The following is a 20,597-nucleotide window of genomic DNA, read 5'->3' as shown; positions in this document are numbered from 1 at the left end:
ATACTGCCCCCCTCCCCCCCAAAAAAATCACACACACAAAAACCCACACATAGTCTGGGGTGGGTGAGCGCCCCTTGTGCTTTTATTTCATTTTCCTTTATTTAAAAATGTAGTAGTTAATTACCCCTCTCCCCAACCATGAGAGATACTTTTTCCTTCACAGAAGAAAATACAAGGTTTGTTTTTTTTTTCAGTACAAGATACATTATGTGCCTCATTCACAAAATTAGGTTCCCTCAGGCTGTCCTGAGCCTTTTTTTGAAGGTTGCAGGAAGCCCAGGGAAGCCCGGGGTACTGGGTTAACACCACACGGTTCTGCTTGGTTTGTGTAATGGTCCTTGCCCCTTAGCGTTTGTTCTAAGCAAAAAAAAAAAAAAGTTAAAAAAAAAAAAAATGCTCTCAGGCTGCTCTTCCTCAGGCCAGGAAGGGATTGCCTCTGCACACCACCAGCTTGTGCTGCAGCATTCACCCAGCCTTGCTCACAGAGCTTTAAAAGCAACAGGAGAGGCTTTCAAGCCTACACACCACAGGCCTACCACCACCCCACAGCACTGCCTGGCTGCCTGCTGCCGTGCTGAAGCAGTTGCTCGGGATGAGCTGAACCCTGACACACGCAAGGATTCTGCCCGGAGCTCTGCCTGCAAGACAGCAGCGCCCATGCTGCCTCTGAAGGGTTTCCTGCAGGAGAAAAGCTCGTGACGTGAGTCACCCCCAGTGTCCTTGTGCTGTGGCGCACCTCAGCTAATCCCCTCAAAGCCATGGCTTTAAGGGTAGGTACACCAGGACTGCCCCTCTGCAGGAGAGAAAGACGACAATTCAGCAAAAAAGTCCCCACTTCTACTCTAAGCAAAAAGTGTTTTCTTACAATACAAGCAGCTGCCCGCTTTCCCGTCACACTAATACTGCACTCTGTGTCACAGCAGTAAAGGGCTCAGCTTCTTCAGCAAGGCCATTCGTAAGAAATACCTGCAGCAAACAGGAGTGATTGCTTTAAAATACTTCCCCTCAACAGAGTTCACAAGTGTTAAGCCAGCTGCCTCTTCATCATTACAAGCAACAAAGCATCCTTATTCTTCCATAAAACCACATCACCTCAGGTTCAGTCGAGTTCAGGACTACACCGTCAGCTACTTTAAAAAAGAAATTTAAAAAAATCTCTGTACTGTTATCCCCCCGATTGCACTTGTGGCAAAGTCACAGGCTTATGGGCCTCAGTGCTGGGAGGAGGGGCTGTGTTTGGCTGCACCTCCCCCTTAGGATTTTTTTCTACCTCTGAGCTTTGTAGTGGTTTCCCTTCTAATCCATCTGCTGAGATGTTTGAGGTTAGTGTTGTGTTGGAGGTATGGGTTGCGGGGCCATTCTCCTGGGTTTTAAAATAGATGATGTAAAATACCGGCAGGACGATCCCTATCAGGAGCATCACGAACACGGCGTTCCACCACTGGATCCCCCAGTCCGCACCAGTGCTGGGCTCCCGCTTCCCCGACTCACAGAGCGGCCTCTCCAGCGCCTCCGTGCAGTACTCGGCGTTCAGCTGGACCTCCGCCCGCACGGCCTCCTGGATGCTCTGGTCGATCCCCTTGAAGTAGTCGCTCAGGTGGCTGCCCTCAGAGCCGCCGGCATCAGCCTCGGGCTCCGGAAGGTCCACGAGCGTCACGCCGCTGGGGCTGTGCGGGGCCGGGGCCGGCCTCAGCTCCTGGCTGCTCTCCGTCAGCAGCCCGTGGGGCTTCACCGGGATCTTGATGGACTTCAGCGCGTACAGGTCCTGCTCCCTGATGAAGTTGTTGACGCGTTTGATATCTGCCACCTGCAGCACCCAAAGAGGACACCAGGATTAATTCAGACGACCCAACCAACCTGTTGCCAGCACTGAAACGGGAACTGGCTACAAAACCAGGCTGCGAGCACCAGCCTGAGGTGAAAACAAGCCCTGGCTGCAAGTGGCTTAGTGCAGTGCGGAGCCTTTCCTGCCTGCTCTGCGATGCTGGCGACACCTGAACAGGGGGTGGTTAACCCAGGGCCCGGTCTGGTGCCCCCGAAGCCAAGGGAACCCTCAGCTGCGGGGTCAGACGCCTGGCAGCTTACCCCCACGTAACATCAGGAATTAAACCCTTCAACGTTATTTTGTTAGGCAATAACAAGCTGACACAAAGCATCCTAACTGAGGCGATGCTTCAGTGTTTTGTTTTGTTCCATCCAGAACAGATCACTGGGACAGCAAATGTCCCCCGCAGTGTCTGCAGCCGAGCACTGCTATGCTGTGCCGGAGCCCCAGGAACGGGAAGGGGAGCAGCACCCACAGCGCACCAACAAAGCTGATGGGAAGAACGCAAGAGCACGAGGCTGCGCAAGCCATTTAGGCCATTTTTTGTACTCATTTTTGGCTGCAGCGAGCTCTTCTTGTCCCAGCTAAAAACAATGCCAAAGCCAGGCCCAGACTATAAATGGTCAAGAGTGAAAAGGAGAAGTTTCAAGTGCCTCGCATCTCTGCCAAGTTGTCTACAGCACACACAGAACTAACTACTCCTTGCACTGCCTCAGTGCCCCTGCCCCAAATAGGCCCTGGTAACAAACCAACTCCTTTGGATTTCAGAAAAGCTCATCCCAGACGTTTTGAACAGTCACAGACTTGTGCAGTTACAGACCTCAGTGCCCTTACAGGAGCTGCTTAACTGTGCGAGTAACCCAAGACACACCCACACTGTACCATGTCAGGGCCAGCAGGTACACAGATGGTCACACAGATCTCCAGCAATGAGGATTTCTCTCTCTAGTTAAACCAGAGCAGGTCAGAAGCGTGCGTTCTGGAAGCGGAGGCAGTTGGACATTCCTCCTGCTGGAGAACACGGCCACCCCAGCCCTCATCAGCTCCCTGTCCCCACCAAATGAGCAACTGGACTCTGAAAGCACTGCGGACAGGGAGGGCAGAGGCAGGACCGAGCCCTCTGTTACATTACGGGGCACACTGGGATGGTTCCTGACATAAACCAGGAGTTGTTCAGAATCCTTGGAGTTCATGGACTGCCATGATTTGGTGTAAGTGGCAATAACCATGCAGCTGCTGGTGCTGAAAGAGGAACATCTCCTTACTACAAAGTCATCTGCCATGGCTCTGAGGTCTCATTGCTCTACTGGTTCCAGCCAAAGCCCGCTCAAGCCCCACCAGGCTCTTCCTCACAAGCATCAGCTCGGCAGTGGAGCCCAGGAGGGCTTTTTTGTTTTGGTTTTGTTTCTAAGGCAATGGGAGGGGAGGAATTGTCGCAATTCCTCCAAGCCCTCTTGCTTCAGCTGCACCTCACAGCTGTTATTAAGCAAGACAGGCTGCAACAGCGCTGCAGCCGTTCAGCCAGTTCTGCCATTACCCCCAAGCAGGTCACTGTCCAACTGTTTGCATCATGGAACTTCTTAATCACAGTCTCGCTGGCAGATACAGAAGGCTCTACATACACAGCTTTAACTGCTAACCAATGGGGTATTTCTGATGTTCAGATCAGGTAATTAAAGTTCCCAGGAGTTTTTCCCATAAAGCTCACCCACTTTGGCACAGAGCTGATGTTTTTTAGCCTGTTCCAGCTCCAGAGAAAGCTCCCTGTGCACGTGCACTCCTGATGGCCGAACTGCTCGGGCTTCTGGGTGCTGCGGGGAACCACCAAACCCACACCCCGGCCAGCACAGGGGCTCTGTGACCCGGACTTTGGCTTCTCTGCTCCTCTAAGCCCACCCCTGCAGCGTGCCCGGCCACCGACCGCTCCCCACCGGTGCTGGGCCAATGCTGCCGGGAGGCTCGGGGACCCCCCCCCAGCGCCCAGCTCTCACCTGGCAGCCGTACTGCAGGGCCAGCTTGTTCAGGCTGTCGCCCTCCGCCACCTCTCTCTGCAGCAGCACCACGGCCCCCGCCCGGCCGCGGGGAGCCCCTGGGGGCCGCTGCTCCCCGCCGCGGGGCCGCAGCTGCCCGGCTCGGGGCCGCTCCTCAGGGTCGGGGCCGGGCCCGGCGCGGGGCTGGCGGCCGGGGGGGCTGCGGGCGGCCTCCATCGGCCTCGGCACCTGCGGCAGGGCCGGGTTGGTACCGAACCGCCTCACGGGGCGCTCACAGCCCGCTCACAGCCGCACCGGCGGCGCCCCGCAGCCCCCCCGCACCTCAAATCGCCTCAGCGCCGCCCCGCCGGGAGGGCCCCGTCAGGGCTCCCCTCAGCGCCGCGCACCTCAACCTACCGCCCCTCTGCTCCTCCTTCCCATTGGCTCGCAGCGCCGGGAGGCGGGACCTCAGCGCCAGCCGGCCAATGGGAGGAGGCGGAGCAGAGCGGCAGCGGGTTTGGTTGAGCGCTGGAACGTGGCCGGCGGGAGGGCGCCGCTTAAAGGGGCCGCGGCTCTGCCCCCAGGGACAGCGCCCCCTGGCGGGCGGCCCCGGGGCTGACGGAGGCGCTGTGGTGAGGCAGGGCCGGGGGGGGGGCGGGGCAGTGAGAAGCCGTCCCCTCAGCGCTGCCCGGCCCCTTCAGCCCTACGGGCCTTCAAACGACCCGATTTTACCTCAAAATATCATACCTGTTCTCACCTCTGTAAGAATTCTGCTCCTAGCAGAGCGGGATTATTCCACTATGAGTTAATTCACACAACAAAGATTCATTTTCCTGAAAAATAAGCACCATGACAGGAGGCTTTCCAAAACACCTTAGAGAATTATCTGCCGTCTCCAGGCTTTTTCAGCATCCTCCACTGAGCTTTCCGTTTGTAACCGCTCAGGTTCAGCCTCGTGTCATTCCCAAGCAGCTTTTGCTGGCTCCCCGGCCTCTTCTGAGCCATTGCAGCTCACACAGGACAGCCCAACCCCACAGCGCAGAGCAGCACGGCCCCTCTGCACTGCTGAAGCTGAATTTATGCAAACTATGGTCAATGTGGAGAGCACAATTGTTCTTACCAAGAAACAACTGCCTGTTCTGTAGGAGAGCTGACGCTGGCTCCAGGCCAGCTGGATGGGGGATGTCGTCATGCCCAAGCATTAGGATGTTTTTGTTGTCCACAGATACATTGTGAGAGCTGCACAGCCACGAACAACTGAAGCCTGTCTGAGAGCTGAATGCTTTTGTCATTATACACATTTAACCAACATAATTGTCATATGTGCCCTGAACTCCAGAAAGAAACCATCCCACTCCTGATTTATGTCAATGCAGAGGGCAACAGAACTGAAAAGTCTTTCCCTTAATCCCAAGTGGCAGTGGCTGTGACACTGGGCACCAGCCAACATTCACATGGACGCAAATTCCTTCCTGGGAAATGTCACGGTTAATGTCATTCTGATAAAGAATCACAACTTCAGTGAAGGTCTTGGTTCTGGCTTTTCCAGAAGAGCATGAACTGGAATAGGGTTCTCTCCTTTCTTGTCCCTGTGACTCCTTCAAGCTCTTTTTGCTCAGACCCGGAGTTGCTGTTCTTCTTCCTCACTTCTGCTTTGGTTTTTTTTGCAGGCTCACTTCAGAAGTGTTTTCATTTCACACATATTCCTTGTGTATTTCTTTGTTTCTCTTTAGGCAGTCTTCTGTGCTTTGCAATCAAATCTATTATTTGGATTCCAGGTCACTCAGTGATAGTCTGAGTTCTGCACTTGGGAAAACTAGTAACTTAACATACAGCTTGGAGAAAGCAGCCCCAGTTTTTTGTATTGGTATTCAATTAATTCACTCGTCCACAGATGGGCTGTTTCACACATCCACGCACGCTTTGCACATTGGTGCTACCTGATGTTTGGTCTACGGCTGCTCAGGTTGGCATCTGACAGTTTCCAACAGCCCAGCACTAGTAGGAGTGAAAATTGCAATTCATAAATCACCAGGGCCACCACTAATTGTGACCTGACCCATGATTTAAGATTAATAAAAGCAAGACAGAGTTAAATTATTCACCAATTTCCTCTGCCACACGGGCTATTAACAAGAAAAATGTAGAACGAAGAGCAGTCAATAAAAGATGGAGGAGGAACCCTCACAAATACTCAACTACAGCCCTGACACCATGTACACCACAAGCTGAAGAAATACTTTAGCATCCACTTCTTAATTTCAACCAGTTATTCCAGTCTAGTTTAGCATCTATAGGGGAAGACTGTAATACAGCACTGTGAGGCAAGAGGAATCTACCTCTGATATAATGCAGTGATATCACTGCATTATATATGTGTGTATATATATATCAATAAGTATTCCTTTCTATCTTTATTTTGATGTTTCCTGTTGGGAGACTGGGAACGCAGCTGTAGCTAACTGCATCCATATTCAGGACATCGCATTATAAAAATGATGAAGCCTCTATTGCAAATAATTTACAAATGTTAGGCTTTGCTCTGGTTTTGGACTTACGTAGCACAACTGATTTCAATGAAGATACCCCCTGTGTTAAAGGCAGAAGCACGAGCCAAATACAACGAAATGATACTCTCCCTGGTGTCTGGCGTGACTAAGCTTATGTGGGAACTATGTACACATGATTGAATTATAAACACAGCAACAAGTTTAAAAACTAGGTACACTAGGCACACAACGCCAGGAAGAAAACCTCAGTGAAATTAAATTCATTATAGGTGTATACTTAATATAGCTAATTGAGCTATGGAGGTTACTCTGAGTGCATGTTTGGCACTGTTACACCTTGCCTCTTTTCATGGTGTCTCCTGTTGGAAGCGCTTATCTAGCTCAGAAGGTTCCAAACTCAGCCACGGGCAACTCCATGCACGAGCACTACTCCTGCTGTTGTCTGCCCTTGAAAAGTCTTGGGCTGAAACTTGGCAGCCTCAGGAACGAGCTGACGGGTTAGGTGGTGGCATCTGGAAAGAAGCACAAAGTCCGTGTCTCCCCTCTGTAGCATAACAGAAATTATATTAAGGACCCAGATTCAGCGACTCATCTCCAGCTCAGACAAGAAATGACTCTCACCTACGAGGACTACATCTGCAACTCTCTCACATACACTGGGACTCTGAGGATTGAGGCTTTCATCTTGGGAACCACACTGCAGATCTGAACAGCACTGCCGTCTCCTGGAGGAGATAATGTGTCTTTGCTCAGAGATCTAGTTCTGGGCTTGGCTTCTATCAAGCAGCACCATTTGGCAGGGGCTGCCTGGTTTATGTGATAGCAGAGACTGAATTACTTAAGAAAAACAGAGACTTACTCTTTATATAAAAACAAATGACAAATTAAAAGTGGTTTTAATTTTGCAGTTCATATTTTCTTGGGATTGTGCCAAATCCTGGAGCCCATACTCCACACCCTGTCCTTCTGGAGGAATTTGGCTAGGGGAAGCACTGTAAGATTTGTTCCCTTTCCTCTCCCTTACTCTTAAAATCCTGAGTACTAGTAAAATCCCTCCCCTTCGCCCCCCTTCCTGCAACTGGTAAATTGTGAAGAACAGGAATGTTCCTGGGAAGAAACCCAGGCTGAATCGCATTCAGAACAAGTCAAAGATTTCTTGCATAGCTGAAGCATGTGTTTGCAATCCCCAACTGCTGGAGCACGTAAGCCCTGCCAGCGTATGTTTTCCCTTCAGATGTTCTCAGAGAGCTCGAAGCAGTGTCTAGGGCACCCTGTGGACAACATTTTGCGCAGGCATTGCTCCCTTTGCCCAAGCTGTTAATGGTGCCAAGGCCAAAAAGGTTCTCAGTGAAGGTACAGCAAACAGGCAGCAGCACTTCTCCAGGACCCTGCGTTAGTGATTGTCAGAGCCATCGGTCTGCATGACCCTGAGCCACAAACCGGCTCCATTCGGGCCAGTCAGTTTGGCTGCTGGCACCAACCTATCACCCCAGGCTTCAGGCAGCTTCTAGGGCTAATGAACTCTGGTGTAATTAGAATGTAGAGCCCCAACAAAGTACTGCCCAGCACAGAAAGAAAAAAAATAATAATTAAAAACATAACAAATGGCCAAAAGGTAAATTATAACTGTTGGGATGCGACAGCCAGCCAGTAGATACATCCTGTTCTCCCTTCTGCCCGAGAGCTGCCACTGATCTAGAGGGGATTTAAATCTTCCACTCAGTGATTCAAAACGGGAACGTGACGTGGCCAAGGAGGATGGGAGCTGGGGACCGAGACACTGGTTGGAAAAACACTGCTTCGGCATATTTGTGAGGAAACTTTTGTCCTTGGCACCACGCAGCGTGCAGTACATTACAGGAGCACAAAGTGAGTCCTTGCTCAAGCTGGTGCTGATAGTGGGGAAAGGCAGGTTGATGAAAGCATCACTTGTCTTTCCAATGACCTTATCATGTGAGCTGAGCTTGCCAAGAGCTGTCTCTCGCTCTGTGCTCCTCATGGTCCGAGCCAACAAGCCTGAACACACTGTGCTGATACCTGATATTGCTCAGCATTGCATGGCAGTCTCCGATCATCGCACACATCCTTGCAGAATGGGATGATGACTTTTCTGTGCTTTTCTGAAAGTCACATGCATCCTTCCTATCTCCAGCTTGTCTCAGTTCCAAACATGTCCAGTTCCACTCTGCAGTTTCTTGAACGTAAGGTGCCCCAGGGAAGGCCCTGAGCCTGCATGAGGAACAGAGAACACAGAAAGGTCTTTCAGTGCATGATCTTTGACCTCGGTACATGAGTGGCTGTGCTGTGCTTAGCTTGGCTCTCCATGCTCCCCAGTAGGGTTCCTACCTCTTTACTGGTGCATTGCAACAACAGTAAGCAAGTAACACAGGGTGGGGGGGGGCAGCAACAGGCCTTGCTTTCCTGTCAAACTCACAGGAACTTGTGGTTGTGGCGCCTTCCAAGGTCTTGTGGAACTGAGGTGTCCCAAGATTTGAAGGTCACTGTGCTGGGCACAAGCCCAAAGCGACCGCTACAGCTGATGGTGCTATGGGAAAAGCATGTCCTAGGAGAGAGGATTTTTGTGGCCTCATAGGACAGGTCATCAGCACTGAAACCTGTGCTTTTGTCACCGTGCCTGGTCTTTCTCCAGTTCCTGCAGTCCCTGCCCAAGCAGTTTGTGCTCGTGTTACAAAGAACACACAACTGGCAGACCATGAGAACATTGTCTGCAATGGCAAATACGGCCAGAACGAAAATGCCAGGGCTTAGTTCAGACCCTACTGCTCACCACTGTACCAGCCCTGCTGAGCTTGTGGAAATGCAGGCAGGATGGAGTCTAGCTTATGACTTTCAGTGAGGTGACATGAAAATAAGTGCTCTTACTTGACTGCACCAGGAAGAAAGATGTAGGGTTCATCTGATACTATTTATTCGGAATGTTCAGATAATGGCGAAAAGGCTTGATCTTGGCAGAGGTGTTAAAAGCTTTGTTTTCAAAGTAGGAGCATTGAGGTCAGGGAATTAGCCCTAAATCACAAAGCAAGGCTCTGGGATTTTTCAGACAGGGCTACTTCCAGAGCAGGATGTCTTTTTCACTGCTCTGTGTGAGCAGAATTTCAGGAGCTGCTTGTGCAAAGGATTTGCCTCGTCCTTCACATCAGCAGTGCCCATCGTGGTGTCTGAGTGGTATGGACCCAAGTTAATGCTGGAAATGGCAAGAAATTAAAAAAAAAAAAACAAAAAAAACCACAGCAAAAGCCAGCCCAGACACCAAAAATGATGGATGGATTAGAATGAGGGATGGGAAACAAAACAGCCCTGTTCCACATGAGTAATTAAAAAAAAAAAAAAGATAAAATCAGATAAGTGCCCAGATAGGAAAAGCATTTTCTGTAACCGAGGCTGTTACTTTAATTGGAAAGTGCTGTTAACACAACTGCCTGATGGAGGCAAGTGCAAGAGCACAGCAGGGCTGTTGCAGATCTGCAAGTAAACAGCCAAATTGCATCTCTCAGCTTCAATCTGTGAATATCTGAAGCCAAAAGAACAGCTTTAAATTTAAAACTTCTGTTGGAGCTCATGCTTCAATTGGGCTTTGTGCCAGGACATGCAAAGACTTAGGGCATTAAGAGTCTTGTGTAGAAGAAAAGACAGTGGGGAGTCATTTGAGCTGGCTAGTAATGCACTGAGCTATAGCAGGATCTGCCTTCATTCCCTTTAAACCAACTTGTGGGAGGAAAATAGTGAAAACTAAGATTTTATCACTTGTAACTGTTACACTGCAAAAGCTAGGGCTAAGCATGGCTCTGGCTGATACAACTCCTGAGTCCTGCACACAGAACAAAAGGGTCCCAGCCCCAAGCTGGCTCTGCCCTTTCATTAACGGGGTAGCAAAGAAACCCCTGAAGATGCCAGAAACTACAAAGCACCATTAAAGACATCCACATCTGTTGGCTGTTGTCTTCTGTTCACTTTGAACCATAATCTCAGGGAATTCTTGTTTTGCCCAAGAGCTCAAAGTGCCTAATAAAGCTGCAGCCACGCAATGCCGTGATGGTACCTCTGCTATTCCCCGAGTTACAGGGAAGTGAACTGATTCACCCAGGGCCGCACAACGTGTTGGCACGTCAGCACAGCCTGAATCCCAGCTCTGGGAATTGGGGGTAGGCAAGCATTAAGCAATGAAAGATGTGTCCGCCTGTCTGTAACGATCTGGTAATGCTGCGATTTCAAACTGTGAACAGTAGCAAAGGAACACAAACACTACCAGCATGACCACCAGGTACCAAACAAAGCACAAGAAGCCAGATCAGCTTCTTGTAGAGGAAAGGAGGAAGAGCTGAAGGATGCCTTTTGCTGTGGGCTGTGTCTCTGCTGGTTAATGCTGCAGTTTTCTGGGTCTTTGCACAGGCAGGGCTTAGATGGACAGGCTGAGAATAATTACCAGGAGTCAGTGCAATCCTTCCCTGGGACTCTTCACTGCCAGAAGCTGCTCTGCAATATTCCCAGCTGCTTCCCTAAGTATCTGACAGATTGGACAAAATTAAAGAAACATGGGCTTTGGGCTTCAAGGCCATTGGGAAGTAACTAATCGGGCTCCCAGCTGAGCCAAATGCAAGGAAGAACATCGTTAGCAATAAATCTTCTCTAATTGGAGCCAAGGAATGGATATTTTCTTACAGGAAAACCTTCCCCTCTCCTCTGGGCCACATTGCCCATGAGGAGAGTGACCTCAGTGGGCAGTGGAGGACTTTTATTGCGAGTGCCAGGGACCTGCCTTCTCAAGCAACAGAAGAAAATGTCACTGCAAAAGCTTCACAGATGGGAAGGAAAAAGAAAAAATAAGCAACAACAACAACAAAACCCACTAAAATACCACAGCTCTTGTTCTGGTATAGGGTTCTGGTCCAAAGGGGGAGGGAGGTGTCTCCACTTGTTTTGAGGCAAGTGCTAGGAAAGTCTCCTTAAAGCCAAATGCTGATCTTTCTTTTCAATGAACAATTCCAGGGGACAGGTCAAATACAAGGCAGTTGCCAGCTGCAGGTACAGCTCCTATCTCAACTGTAAGCTCCCAGCTCAGCTGTAACCTTTCTGTGCACCAACCAGCAGCCCTCTGCGCAGAGCTGCAGGCTGAGCACTGCCCCACAGCCAACCTCCAGCCCCAGAGCAGTGCCCAGGCAGGCAGAGGGTTGGCTGAAGGCCTCGGGGACAGAGCTGGCCCTCTGCAGCTGCAGCCCCTTGCATTTTGCATGCCCACACAGGTGGTGGGTTGGCAGTCTAGGGAGCAGCAGAGGTGGGGACCAGGCTATGCTTACAGATGGGGCTCACTGTGTACACACCAACCTTGCACTGAAGACTTTCTAGGTCCGGGGCCCAGATGCAGGCAGGGAGTTTCACCACAGTCTCCTCCACAAAAGTCAGAGAGGAGTTGGTTTCTGGGTCATGCTCATGAGATTATCAACATGGTGCATGGGTGAGCAGGTTCATGATGGTGAATGTGCTGGACCATCAAATCTGCCGGGACCCTGTGCCCTTCTCTTTTGATTTCGTCCCTCCTGGAGTGCTGAAATCAGAACAAGAACAAGGGGAGTGAAAAAAGGAGTGGAAAGAGAACTACTGTAAGAATTAAAGTGACAACAGCAATAAAATGAATACCACACAGAACCAGGCAGCAGTGGGTCAGGTAAACACCCCACTTGCCTCATTCATTAAAATTCAAAACACAAACATTCTGCAGTCTTGCTGAAAGTGACTTGCTGTCCCCTTATCTCATTGTTATGTGCAACCCAATGTGTAGCTGCCTGTGTAAGCAGCTACAGTGAATTAACACCAGGAAAAGTAACTGGACTGAGTTTACTAATGGAAAAAAAACACATCACAGGCATGTTGTTAAGAAAGAATGAGAACTAATTCTGTTTATTTGGATTCATCTTGTTTGATTGTGCAAGCCCTAGGAAACATGAGAGCTGGTGGGGATCACACGAGCAAAGAAAATAGAAGAGCAACAAGTTGATAGCGTAAAATTCATGCAAACGTTGTGCCAGTCACTGAACCAGAAAATAAAGTTGGCTCAGAGGCAATCACTATGTTGAGAAAGGATCTATTGATAAGACACTCTTGGGGAACAGACTCAGAATGATGTGAGAGAGATGGGAAATGGTGCTGCAGAGTTGTGTCTGGAACAAAGTGATCAGGAGAGAATACTGCATAGTTTGTCTTTTTGCTTTGCTTTCCTCCCTATTCTTCCCCACTTATTACTACGGGAAAGACCATCTTTACCTGCAAAAACCTGTGCCTAAAGAGGTGACACTGGGCTGTGCTATTGTACTGAACTACTTTTGCTTTGCTTCAAGTTGTTTGGGAAAATCAGAATAGAACTGTTACCTGTGGATCTCAACATGACCAACATTACCTCGACTTTAAGAACCTGCACTAATAAACTTTTTGTTTGGTAGGGAGGGAAATGTATCGTATTGCTTTCAACTCACCAGAAAATTGCTCGCACCAGCTACTCTTTGTGGACATGTCAAGGGAATAGGACCAAGTCCCATGTGGCCAGAGAAACAAGGTACAGTTGGACAGGAGGAGAAGATGCTCTCAAACACAGCACCTGAAGGAAAGCCAGGGCAGCTTTTTGGTCCAGGAGATAAACCTTCACGCCTTTTTTAATAGACAAGATGCATTTACAGTTGTTTCCAGAAAGGGGCAGTAGAGACCAAACCCACAGGATGAACAGAAAGAGACGTCCTCATCAGGGAGAAATCTAAATAGTGAGAATTGTTTGCAATGGCTTTTTCCTTGGCATAGAAATGCTCCACCATGCGTCCATTCACATAAAAACAGCAGGGCCAGCACATGCCGAAATGGGGCTGCCTGGTGTAACACAGTCATTTCAAGTCACTCTGAGGTCGCTTCCTTACCTGCTTTTCAGAGGAGGGCAGTAACCCTGCCAGTGTTTCAAATACAGAGGCTGTATGGGCTGCATCAGTTGGCATGAGGCCTTCTGGTGCATCAGAGGAGCACTATATAATGCACTACATGACACAGCCGAACCTTCAGCACCAAGGTTTTCTCTTTCAGGCTCATGATTTCCTATACCATTGCTAACACAATCAGGATTCCATCTGATCTTGAAAGAAAGGAGACAAGAGAAAAAGAGGTGTTTTTAAAATCAAGACTTCCAAAATCTCATGTTGTGACAGTGTGAAGCAGGGAAGCCCATCCCTGCACCACCTTTACAATCTCTTCAGATTCTCGTGAACCACAGAGAGCTAATTCTAGAGCTGACTGAAGTTCTTTACCTGGAGCAAATCCCACTATGTTTTAATTAATTCAAGGCCTTTATCCCAGCCCTGTGCTATCGCTTTATGCCATCCTCTTGCACCATCCATAATTCACAGTGGAGGGGGTGTTTCTGGTGGTGGACACGTCCAGAAACCCCAGTTGTGTGACAACACAAGCAAGCACAAACCATGCAAACCAGTCTCTTCCTTGGAGAGTTTCTAGCCTAAGAATAAGATTTCAAACCAGGAAGGCAAGCAGGGAGCAATGTGAGGTGAGAGACCAGCTGCCTGCAGCAGAGCAGCTGAGGCAGCTTTATCAGGAAACCAAGAACCCATTCGGATCCTGCTCGCAGCACAGCTCAACACACCAGATCTGGCTGCAGACTGAAATCTTGGCTTTCCCTGAAGCCAATGGCAAACATCCCACTGGCTTCAATGGGAGGAGGACTTCATGCCAGATCTCGTGCTTCCCATTCCTTTGCTGTAGCCATGAGAGCAAGCTTTCCTTCCAAGGCTGTGTCTGCAGCTAGGGCCTTCTGGAGCAGGAGAATGGTTCTCCTTGCAACCTAACAAGTATCAATGGGAAATAAAAGACTTCTTTTTTAACAGAAATGGTAATTGCCCCAAAAGAACAACCTGCTTTGAGACAGGGGGCTCTGTGGGCTGAAATGTTTCCTTTAGGTTTTAGTGTCTGCCTACAAGGTGCACGACAGCTCAATCACACAGCTTTTAGCTGTGATGAAATCACAAGGTGGAGAGATGGCATGAGCAGGGTTATGCAGCTGGAAACTCATCTCTCCTGGTCTTAACGTCCCTCACTCCATACCTGATCCTGTGGCAGTACAAATACAAATAGTGTGACTGACAGCAAACAGGCTGAGGGAGACTAAGGCAACCTGTCTCACAGAAACTGTATCCCTGCTGCTTTTATCACAACTGTCAGTGACTATTGGAGGGGGTAAAGAAAAGGGTGCTGGCAGAACTGCATGCTGACTGCACAGGGCTCTGTGTTTGCTCTGGCACAAAGGGTTACTTAGCTCACTGTGCAGGCTGGAGATGGGAGGTTCTGGTTCCTCTCAGGCTGGCAGACTTGGTACAGCACAGGAGGGATGCATGCCTGGCTGTTGAAACGAGCACCTCGAGATCCCTAAGCTGGCAAGGTCAGGGCTCACATTCCTTACAAACCTTTGCTTTCCTTGGCAATAATCAGGAGTTTTGTTAGGGAAATCCTGGTGGGTGTTTTGTGATCAGTCAGGCACAGCAGATTCTATTGCTGGAGGGTGTATGCAGGACCTCTCATCTTCTAGATGTAGTAAAATCAATCTGTTTTCTCCAGAAATCCCGGAGTCACCAGCATGGTGCTGATCAGCTGTATTATTTCTTAGGTCACACAGCATGTCTACTGGACAGACTGATATCTGTATAGCTGACTGTTTGCATATCAATCCTAGAGGCAAAGGAAATTCTTCAAATCCCATGGCACAAATGTGCACTGCTACAGAAAAGCAGGTGGAGATGTGCCAAGTTACAGTTCCTCAGTTGCTACCCCTGTAACAAATGCCCTGCAAGGAAAACTGGAAAATATTTCATGAAAGAGCAAAGATAACACAAGACTATCTGGCAAAGGCTGGAATTTAATATTAATGGCTTTCCTTTAGTCACTGTATTTCCTGTTCCTAACTTAACCCTCTAAAATCACCAGTGGTCAAAGAAGGGCTATAAACTTTTCCAAATCTAAAAGGCTTTTCCTTGAAAGATCTCAGAACATTTGGCAAATATTGGGGACTGCTGAGGGCTGGCTGTCCTCTGAGGATGCTGCTCATGTACCCAGTGTGCAGAAGCGTATTTGGTTCCTGAAGCCAAACACTGAAATTTAGGTCCCCCTTTGCAGGAATATCTTCCTTCACTGTCTCCCAGTTCATCACAGGAGTCCAGAGAATGAGAGGAACAGAGCTCCCCTTGAATTCATGCTCCAGATTCTGTGTGAGAAAAACCTTCCCCGCAGACAGATGGGTAAGAGATACACAGCACTGATGTGACTGTTACATGGAGACTGCTCACAGCTGTGCATGGCTCAGCTGCTGGCATATCTAAACAGCTTCATTCAATAACAGTGTACCAAAATTCTCTTTGATAGTGAGCTGGACCAGGCCCCATCTCCCCATCCATCCCTGCCAGTGGGTACTTACCTGGAGAAGCCCAAATATTAGTCAACATGGATATGAGGTGCAGACCGTAGCTCTTCCAAGTCTTGTGATCCCTTGGTGATCCTTCTGTGCCACCCCCATCTTCCATTAACCTGGCAAAATACCTGAATTATTGAGCTGATCCACCAAGAGAATTTTAGACTGGAAATATCTAGAGAAAGATGGGTCTCATTAAGGTCTGCAGCCTGCAACAGAGCACGGTGTTGGCTAGGGCAGAGAGCTGGGGAGAGAAGCGTTAGTCATCTCCTGCCTCGTGTTCAGCCCTTTCGGACAGTCTCCTCTCTTGGAAGATGCTCTGTTTTTGCCTGTCTGACTGTTGGCAGAAACTAATGAGCAGGGCTGGTTGAAGATTTTCCATCAAAACAATATTTTTGTTTTGCCAAAAGATACTTTAAAAATTAAGCGGAAAAATTAGGAGAAAGGACTTAGGTTTTGGCTGACATTGTTGGTTAAAAACAATCCCAAACTTAAGATTTTTTAGCCAAAAATGGAAGTATTTGGGGTGAGGCAGGGAAGGAAGGGGGAGGAGGCTGGCAAGTCTTAGAGATACCCTGAAAAACGACTAGAAAGTTTTTACAAATATGAGGATATTTTTGTCATTTTTTTTCCATAGTGAAGGATAGTTCTGTTTTTAGACCCATTCTACAGGGAGGCTGGAAAACAAAAAAACATGCTTTTTTTCTTTTTTATTATACATGCATAAGCACAGGCAGCAATTTGTCTAGAGAGACACTTAAGAAAGACCAAATCTCTCATAGGAGCTGCCCAGGAGCCTATTACCCAACAACTTCAACTCTTACCGTAAGGGACATCCACGCTGCCGATTCTGCTGTGAGTTCATACAGCTGATGGAAAGCCTCAATAAACACCGCAGTTGCCTTGCATACAAATAAATTGAGCCATGGGGGCAGACAGGGAAAAGGCACTGCTTGCAAAGGAAGGTACTGCACATAGCTGTTAAAAAACTGTCCCTCCTGACCAGCCCGCCAGCCACAGGCAGTGTTGTTGCTAATAATGGTGCAGAGAGAATGGCACAGAAATACCTGGGAACCCACAGAAAGCTGTTTTTTTTTTTTTTTTTTTTCTTTTTCTCCTTTAAAATAATTTCTTCATCAAACACGGCTGGGAAAAGGAAACAGCTAGAATCTTCCTCACCCTCTGGGAAACATGACTGATGACAGCATTTGTCAGGCTTACTCAGCATCCCCTCCTCAAGGTGTGGTCACAGCCAGCATTGTGAAATGATTTGGGGAAGCTGAGAGCGATGGAACTGGTGGCTCTGGGGACCTGGCTAACCCAGGACCCCACCACCTCGACACAAACCTGGGCATAATCAGAGGTGGCAGTGCTGAAGCCAACGCAGTGCAAGTGTCACAGAAGGCAAACCAACTCTGTGAGAAAAAAGAGATGTTACTAGGCAGTGGAGAGCAGGGGAGGTTCAATTTATAGTGATTTCCTAAGGAATTATACCATGATTCTGGCCAGTATTTATATTTTAGACAACACTTATTTTTTTTTAAAGGACTAATTCAATCTAGATGTGGATTTCATACCTTTTTCTTAATGAGAACAGCACCGGGGGAAGCACGCTTAGAAGTACTGACGTGTCCTGGCAAGGGCTCAGACTGCTGCAGCTCTCCTTGCTGACAGGCCAAGCTTGACTCTCATCCCACGACAGCCCGGGGTTACAGTCCCGGCGACTTCCACCACAAGCAGCTCTGGCTCCCGGCCGCCGAAGTGATAAAAGACTTCTTGTGCGAGCATCTCAGGAGGCAAGTTTGGTGCCAAACAAAGCTGCAGTCTGGTCGGGCCTTTTTGCCATCAGAGACAAAATCAAGGGGAATAAAGGCAGAGCTGGGGAAAGAAATGGAAGCTGCAAAATATTCAAATAATGCCTTTTCCAAGAAAATGAAAAAAAAACAACACCAAAACTAAAACAAGAATGGCTTGTCTGGCTTTGCTGGCCAGGCCCTGGATGCTCTCATCTTCGTGCAGCCTAAAGGTCCTGTTAGAGGATTGCCCTTTTTCACACTCTGAGCAGTTTCTCTGCCTGGCTCCACAACGGCTGCAGAAGGATGCTGTGTGCAGAGACCTCAGAGAAAACTGCTGGTGATCTTTTGACAGCTGATGCTTTTTGGGGTAGCAGAGGCAGCCATATGGATTGGCACGCTACCAGAGCTCTCCTGCTGAACAAATGAATCTTTCCCTCCCTCTGCCAGCCCACGTTTTGAGCAGGAGCCAAGCTCGTGGCTGGATCTTGCTTCTCAGTTGCTGCAAGAGGTATCTCCGAAGTGATGTGCACTTTACCCTTCGCTACTTCCAGTAACAAAAAACGTGTCTGAGGAGAGAAAACCAGAGGGGAATATCCCTTTCTCTTCTCTGCTAGCAAGGTAATGGCAGTGTAGGCTCACTCACTTCATTCAGAAGAAACCGATGTTCATCTCCATGCCTTGCTGCTGCCAATAACCCCAAGGAGCTGCTTTGGGAATCTTCTTTTTCCCCACGACCGCCTGCAGGCTGTAAACTCCTCAGGGAAGGGCCATTTCTTTGCACATGGCCCTCCAGCATCCCCGTCTGGTTGCAGCATCTATGGAAGCGCCACTGCCAAAAGAACACTGAAACGTTAGAAAAGACCTCAGAAATGAATACCAGCCAGAAAGCAATGAGACACAAGGTTACTACAGGAATATTTTTCTTCAGAGTGCTGAGGGAGGAGATTAAATGCACTTGTGCTGGTGAAGGACTGCTTTGTATCAGCAGCAGTTTCTGGTGGGTGCAAAGCTCACGGGACACAAAGCTGAGCCAGAAGGGAAAGGGACAGAGATTGTGCAGGAAGGGCAAGGCCATGAAGTGGGTCCACGGGGAACTGAGTAAAACCACCACAGAGGCCAACACAGGCATCTCAGTTACACTGAGACCATCAGAAGCCCGAGGTTTAGGAGGGGCTGGAGACACCGAGGACGCGAGGGCTCACCTGGATCCTGAGTCGTGCCAGGCCCCACACCTGGACGCCCTGTGGGATCTGCCATGGTGAGCGTGCGGAGCTGCTCGCTCCCGGGGCCGAGGGGACGCCGGGGCCTGCGGCGTGACCAGACCCAGCTGGAGGCTCCAGCTCCACCCAGGCTGCAGAGGGATGAAAGGATTAACCACCCCAACAGGAGCCTTTCACAGCCCAGCGAGAGGAGCTGAGGGAAACCACAGCTTTCCGAAGCCCAGCTGCTTCTTTCCAGCTGAGGCCGAGACCTACCCCAGGCTACGTGGACCCAGCCGGTGTCTCGGCTGTGGTAAAGCACGGGGTGCACACATGCGAGCCCCAGGCATCAGCCGCAGCACTCTGCTCGTTGGGAAAGTCTGTCCGAGCGTCTGGCCACCATTTGGCAGAGCCAGCAGCTCTGAGAAAATAATAACCGTGGTACAGCGCGGCCTCCAGACATTCATCGTGGGGTCTGTCACATGAAAGGGACATGAAAGGAGATGAGGCGATGTGAGACACACGGAGGTCAGCGCTGGAGACTCCCTGTTTGCTGCTAGGGGCTGTTTGTGGCCCTTCTCTGCTTAGAAACACTCATTTAAACTCTCCCTGTAAGCAGCCAGCTGCTCCCAGCCGAAGTGAAGATGCTCCAGTCCTCTTTGCCCAAGGCAGTTATGCTGTCGGGAAGTCTCTCTCCAGGCAGACAGGCCCGTTTCTAAAGAGGGTGAAGAGAAGCTGACAAGAAGGACAAATAAAAATGCTCTCTTAGAAAAGAGAACTGGTCTTGTGCATTAGTAGCATTTGAGGAACTCGTCTTCCTGCTGACCTGCCTCCAAATCCAGGTAAACACGAGGTTGCTGAAGGGCAAGTTGTACGGAGAAGCATTACCTGGCACCTTCAGCACAGGTCCAAGCACTCAAAGAAATGTTGCAGAGCTGTTCCCACAGCCTGCCTGCTTCTGGGTGCGCTCACACAGCAAGGTGACCAACCAGGAGTACAAAAAGCTCGTCTGCAAGCAGGTTACCAGGGCTTCTTTTGTTACACCATGAGGAAAGAGGGAGTGCATTGACCTGGCACCTGGCTCAGTTCTTCTCTGCCTGTACCCCCCAGCATGCCGTGTTTGTGCCCACTCTCCAGTACGAACACACGTCTTTTCCAGTGGACCACGTGGTGTAGGGGAAAGCATGAAGTAACACGCAGTTTTCCTCTACCAGCAGCAGAAGGTCCAATAGTAATGTTCTGGGTGATGCACAGATGATGCTGGTGCTCCATTTTTAAGCTTTTTTCGACAGAAATTTCCTTCCAGAGAAAGCAGGGTCCCATCGGCTTGCTGTGAGAGCTCAAGAGACGGCGAAGGTTGCTGTGTGCACCAGGGCTTGGAGGAGAGTGAAAGAAGCAGGTGGAGCTTGTGGAGGCACAAGTGAGTTCCAAGCAGCTGAGCGGAGATTATGCTTTCCTCGTGGTCCTTTTGTGCCAGAGGACCGGAGCCATCTGACCCCACCTGCCTGCGATGAGCTCGGCTGAGGTGTCTTAAAAAGACAACTGAGATGATGGGCAAGGAGAATGGCTCCAACCCAGCTGGTTTCTTGCTTGGAAGATGGGGTTTAGGGATAAAGGAAAAACAGCAAACTGCTACATGCAAAATAGGCAAACTAAGTACATAAGCCTACCGGATTTATAGACGACATGTTGGCACGTACCAGGAAAATTTCAAGCCAAATGTATGACAGCATTCCTTACACCCCCCCACCCTTTGCCATATCCCACAGCTTAATGTAATGCCTTTTGGCTTCCAAAGGCTTATAGCTATGTTTTATTGTTTAAACAGGTC

The 20,597-nt window shown here is 49.3% G+C and overlaps 1 protein-coding gene across 1 annotated transcript; it reads right to left on the bottom strand.

The window, feature by feature from the left end:
* Positions 1-53: 53 nt before the first annotated feature.
* Positions 54-18,386, bottom strand: LYSMD4 (LysM domain containing 4). Its single transcript, XM_068695915.1, has 7 exons — positions 18,211-18,386; positions 17,349-17,649; positions 15,778-15,887; positions 11,649-11,868; positions 8,343-8,534; positions 3,817-6,817; positions 54-1,807 (listed from the first exon to the last, which is right to left on the bottom strand). Exons 6-7 carry the CDS (start codon positions 4,030-4,032, stop codon positions 1,166-1,168), a joined length of 858 nt encoding a protein of 285 aa, XP_068552016.1. The 5' UTR covers positions 4,033-6,817; positions 8,343-8,534; positions 11,649-11,868; positions 15,778-15,887; positions 17,349-17,649; positions 18,211-18,386; the 3' UTR covers positions 54-1,165.
* Positions 18,387-20,597: the final 2,211 nt, after the last annotated feature.

The sequence above is a fragment of the Anas acuta genome, chromosome 12 (genome assembly GCF_963932015.1).
Source record: "Anas acuta chromosome 12, bAnaAcu1.1, whole genome shotgun sequence".
Classification (NCBI taxonomy): domain Eukaryota; kingdom Metazoa; phylum Chordata; class Aves; order Anseriformes; family Anatidae; genus Anas; species Anas acuta.
This window is presented reverse-complemented; position numbering and strand designations above follow the sequence as displayed.

Excerpts from the sequence above, each read along its gene's own strand:
- LYSMD4 (XM_068695915.1), bottom strand. The coding sequence starts at position 4,032 with ATGGAGGCCGCCCGCAGCCCCCCCGGCCGCCAGCCCCGCGCCGGGCCC. Across the intron at positions 1,808-3,816 it reads CCCTGCAGTACGGCTGCCAG|GTGGCAGATATCAAACGCGT; the intron begins GTGAGAGCTGGG and ends TGGGTGCTGCAG.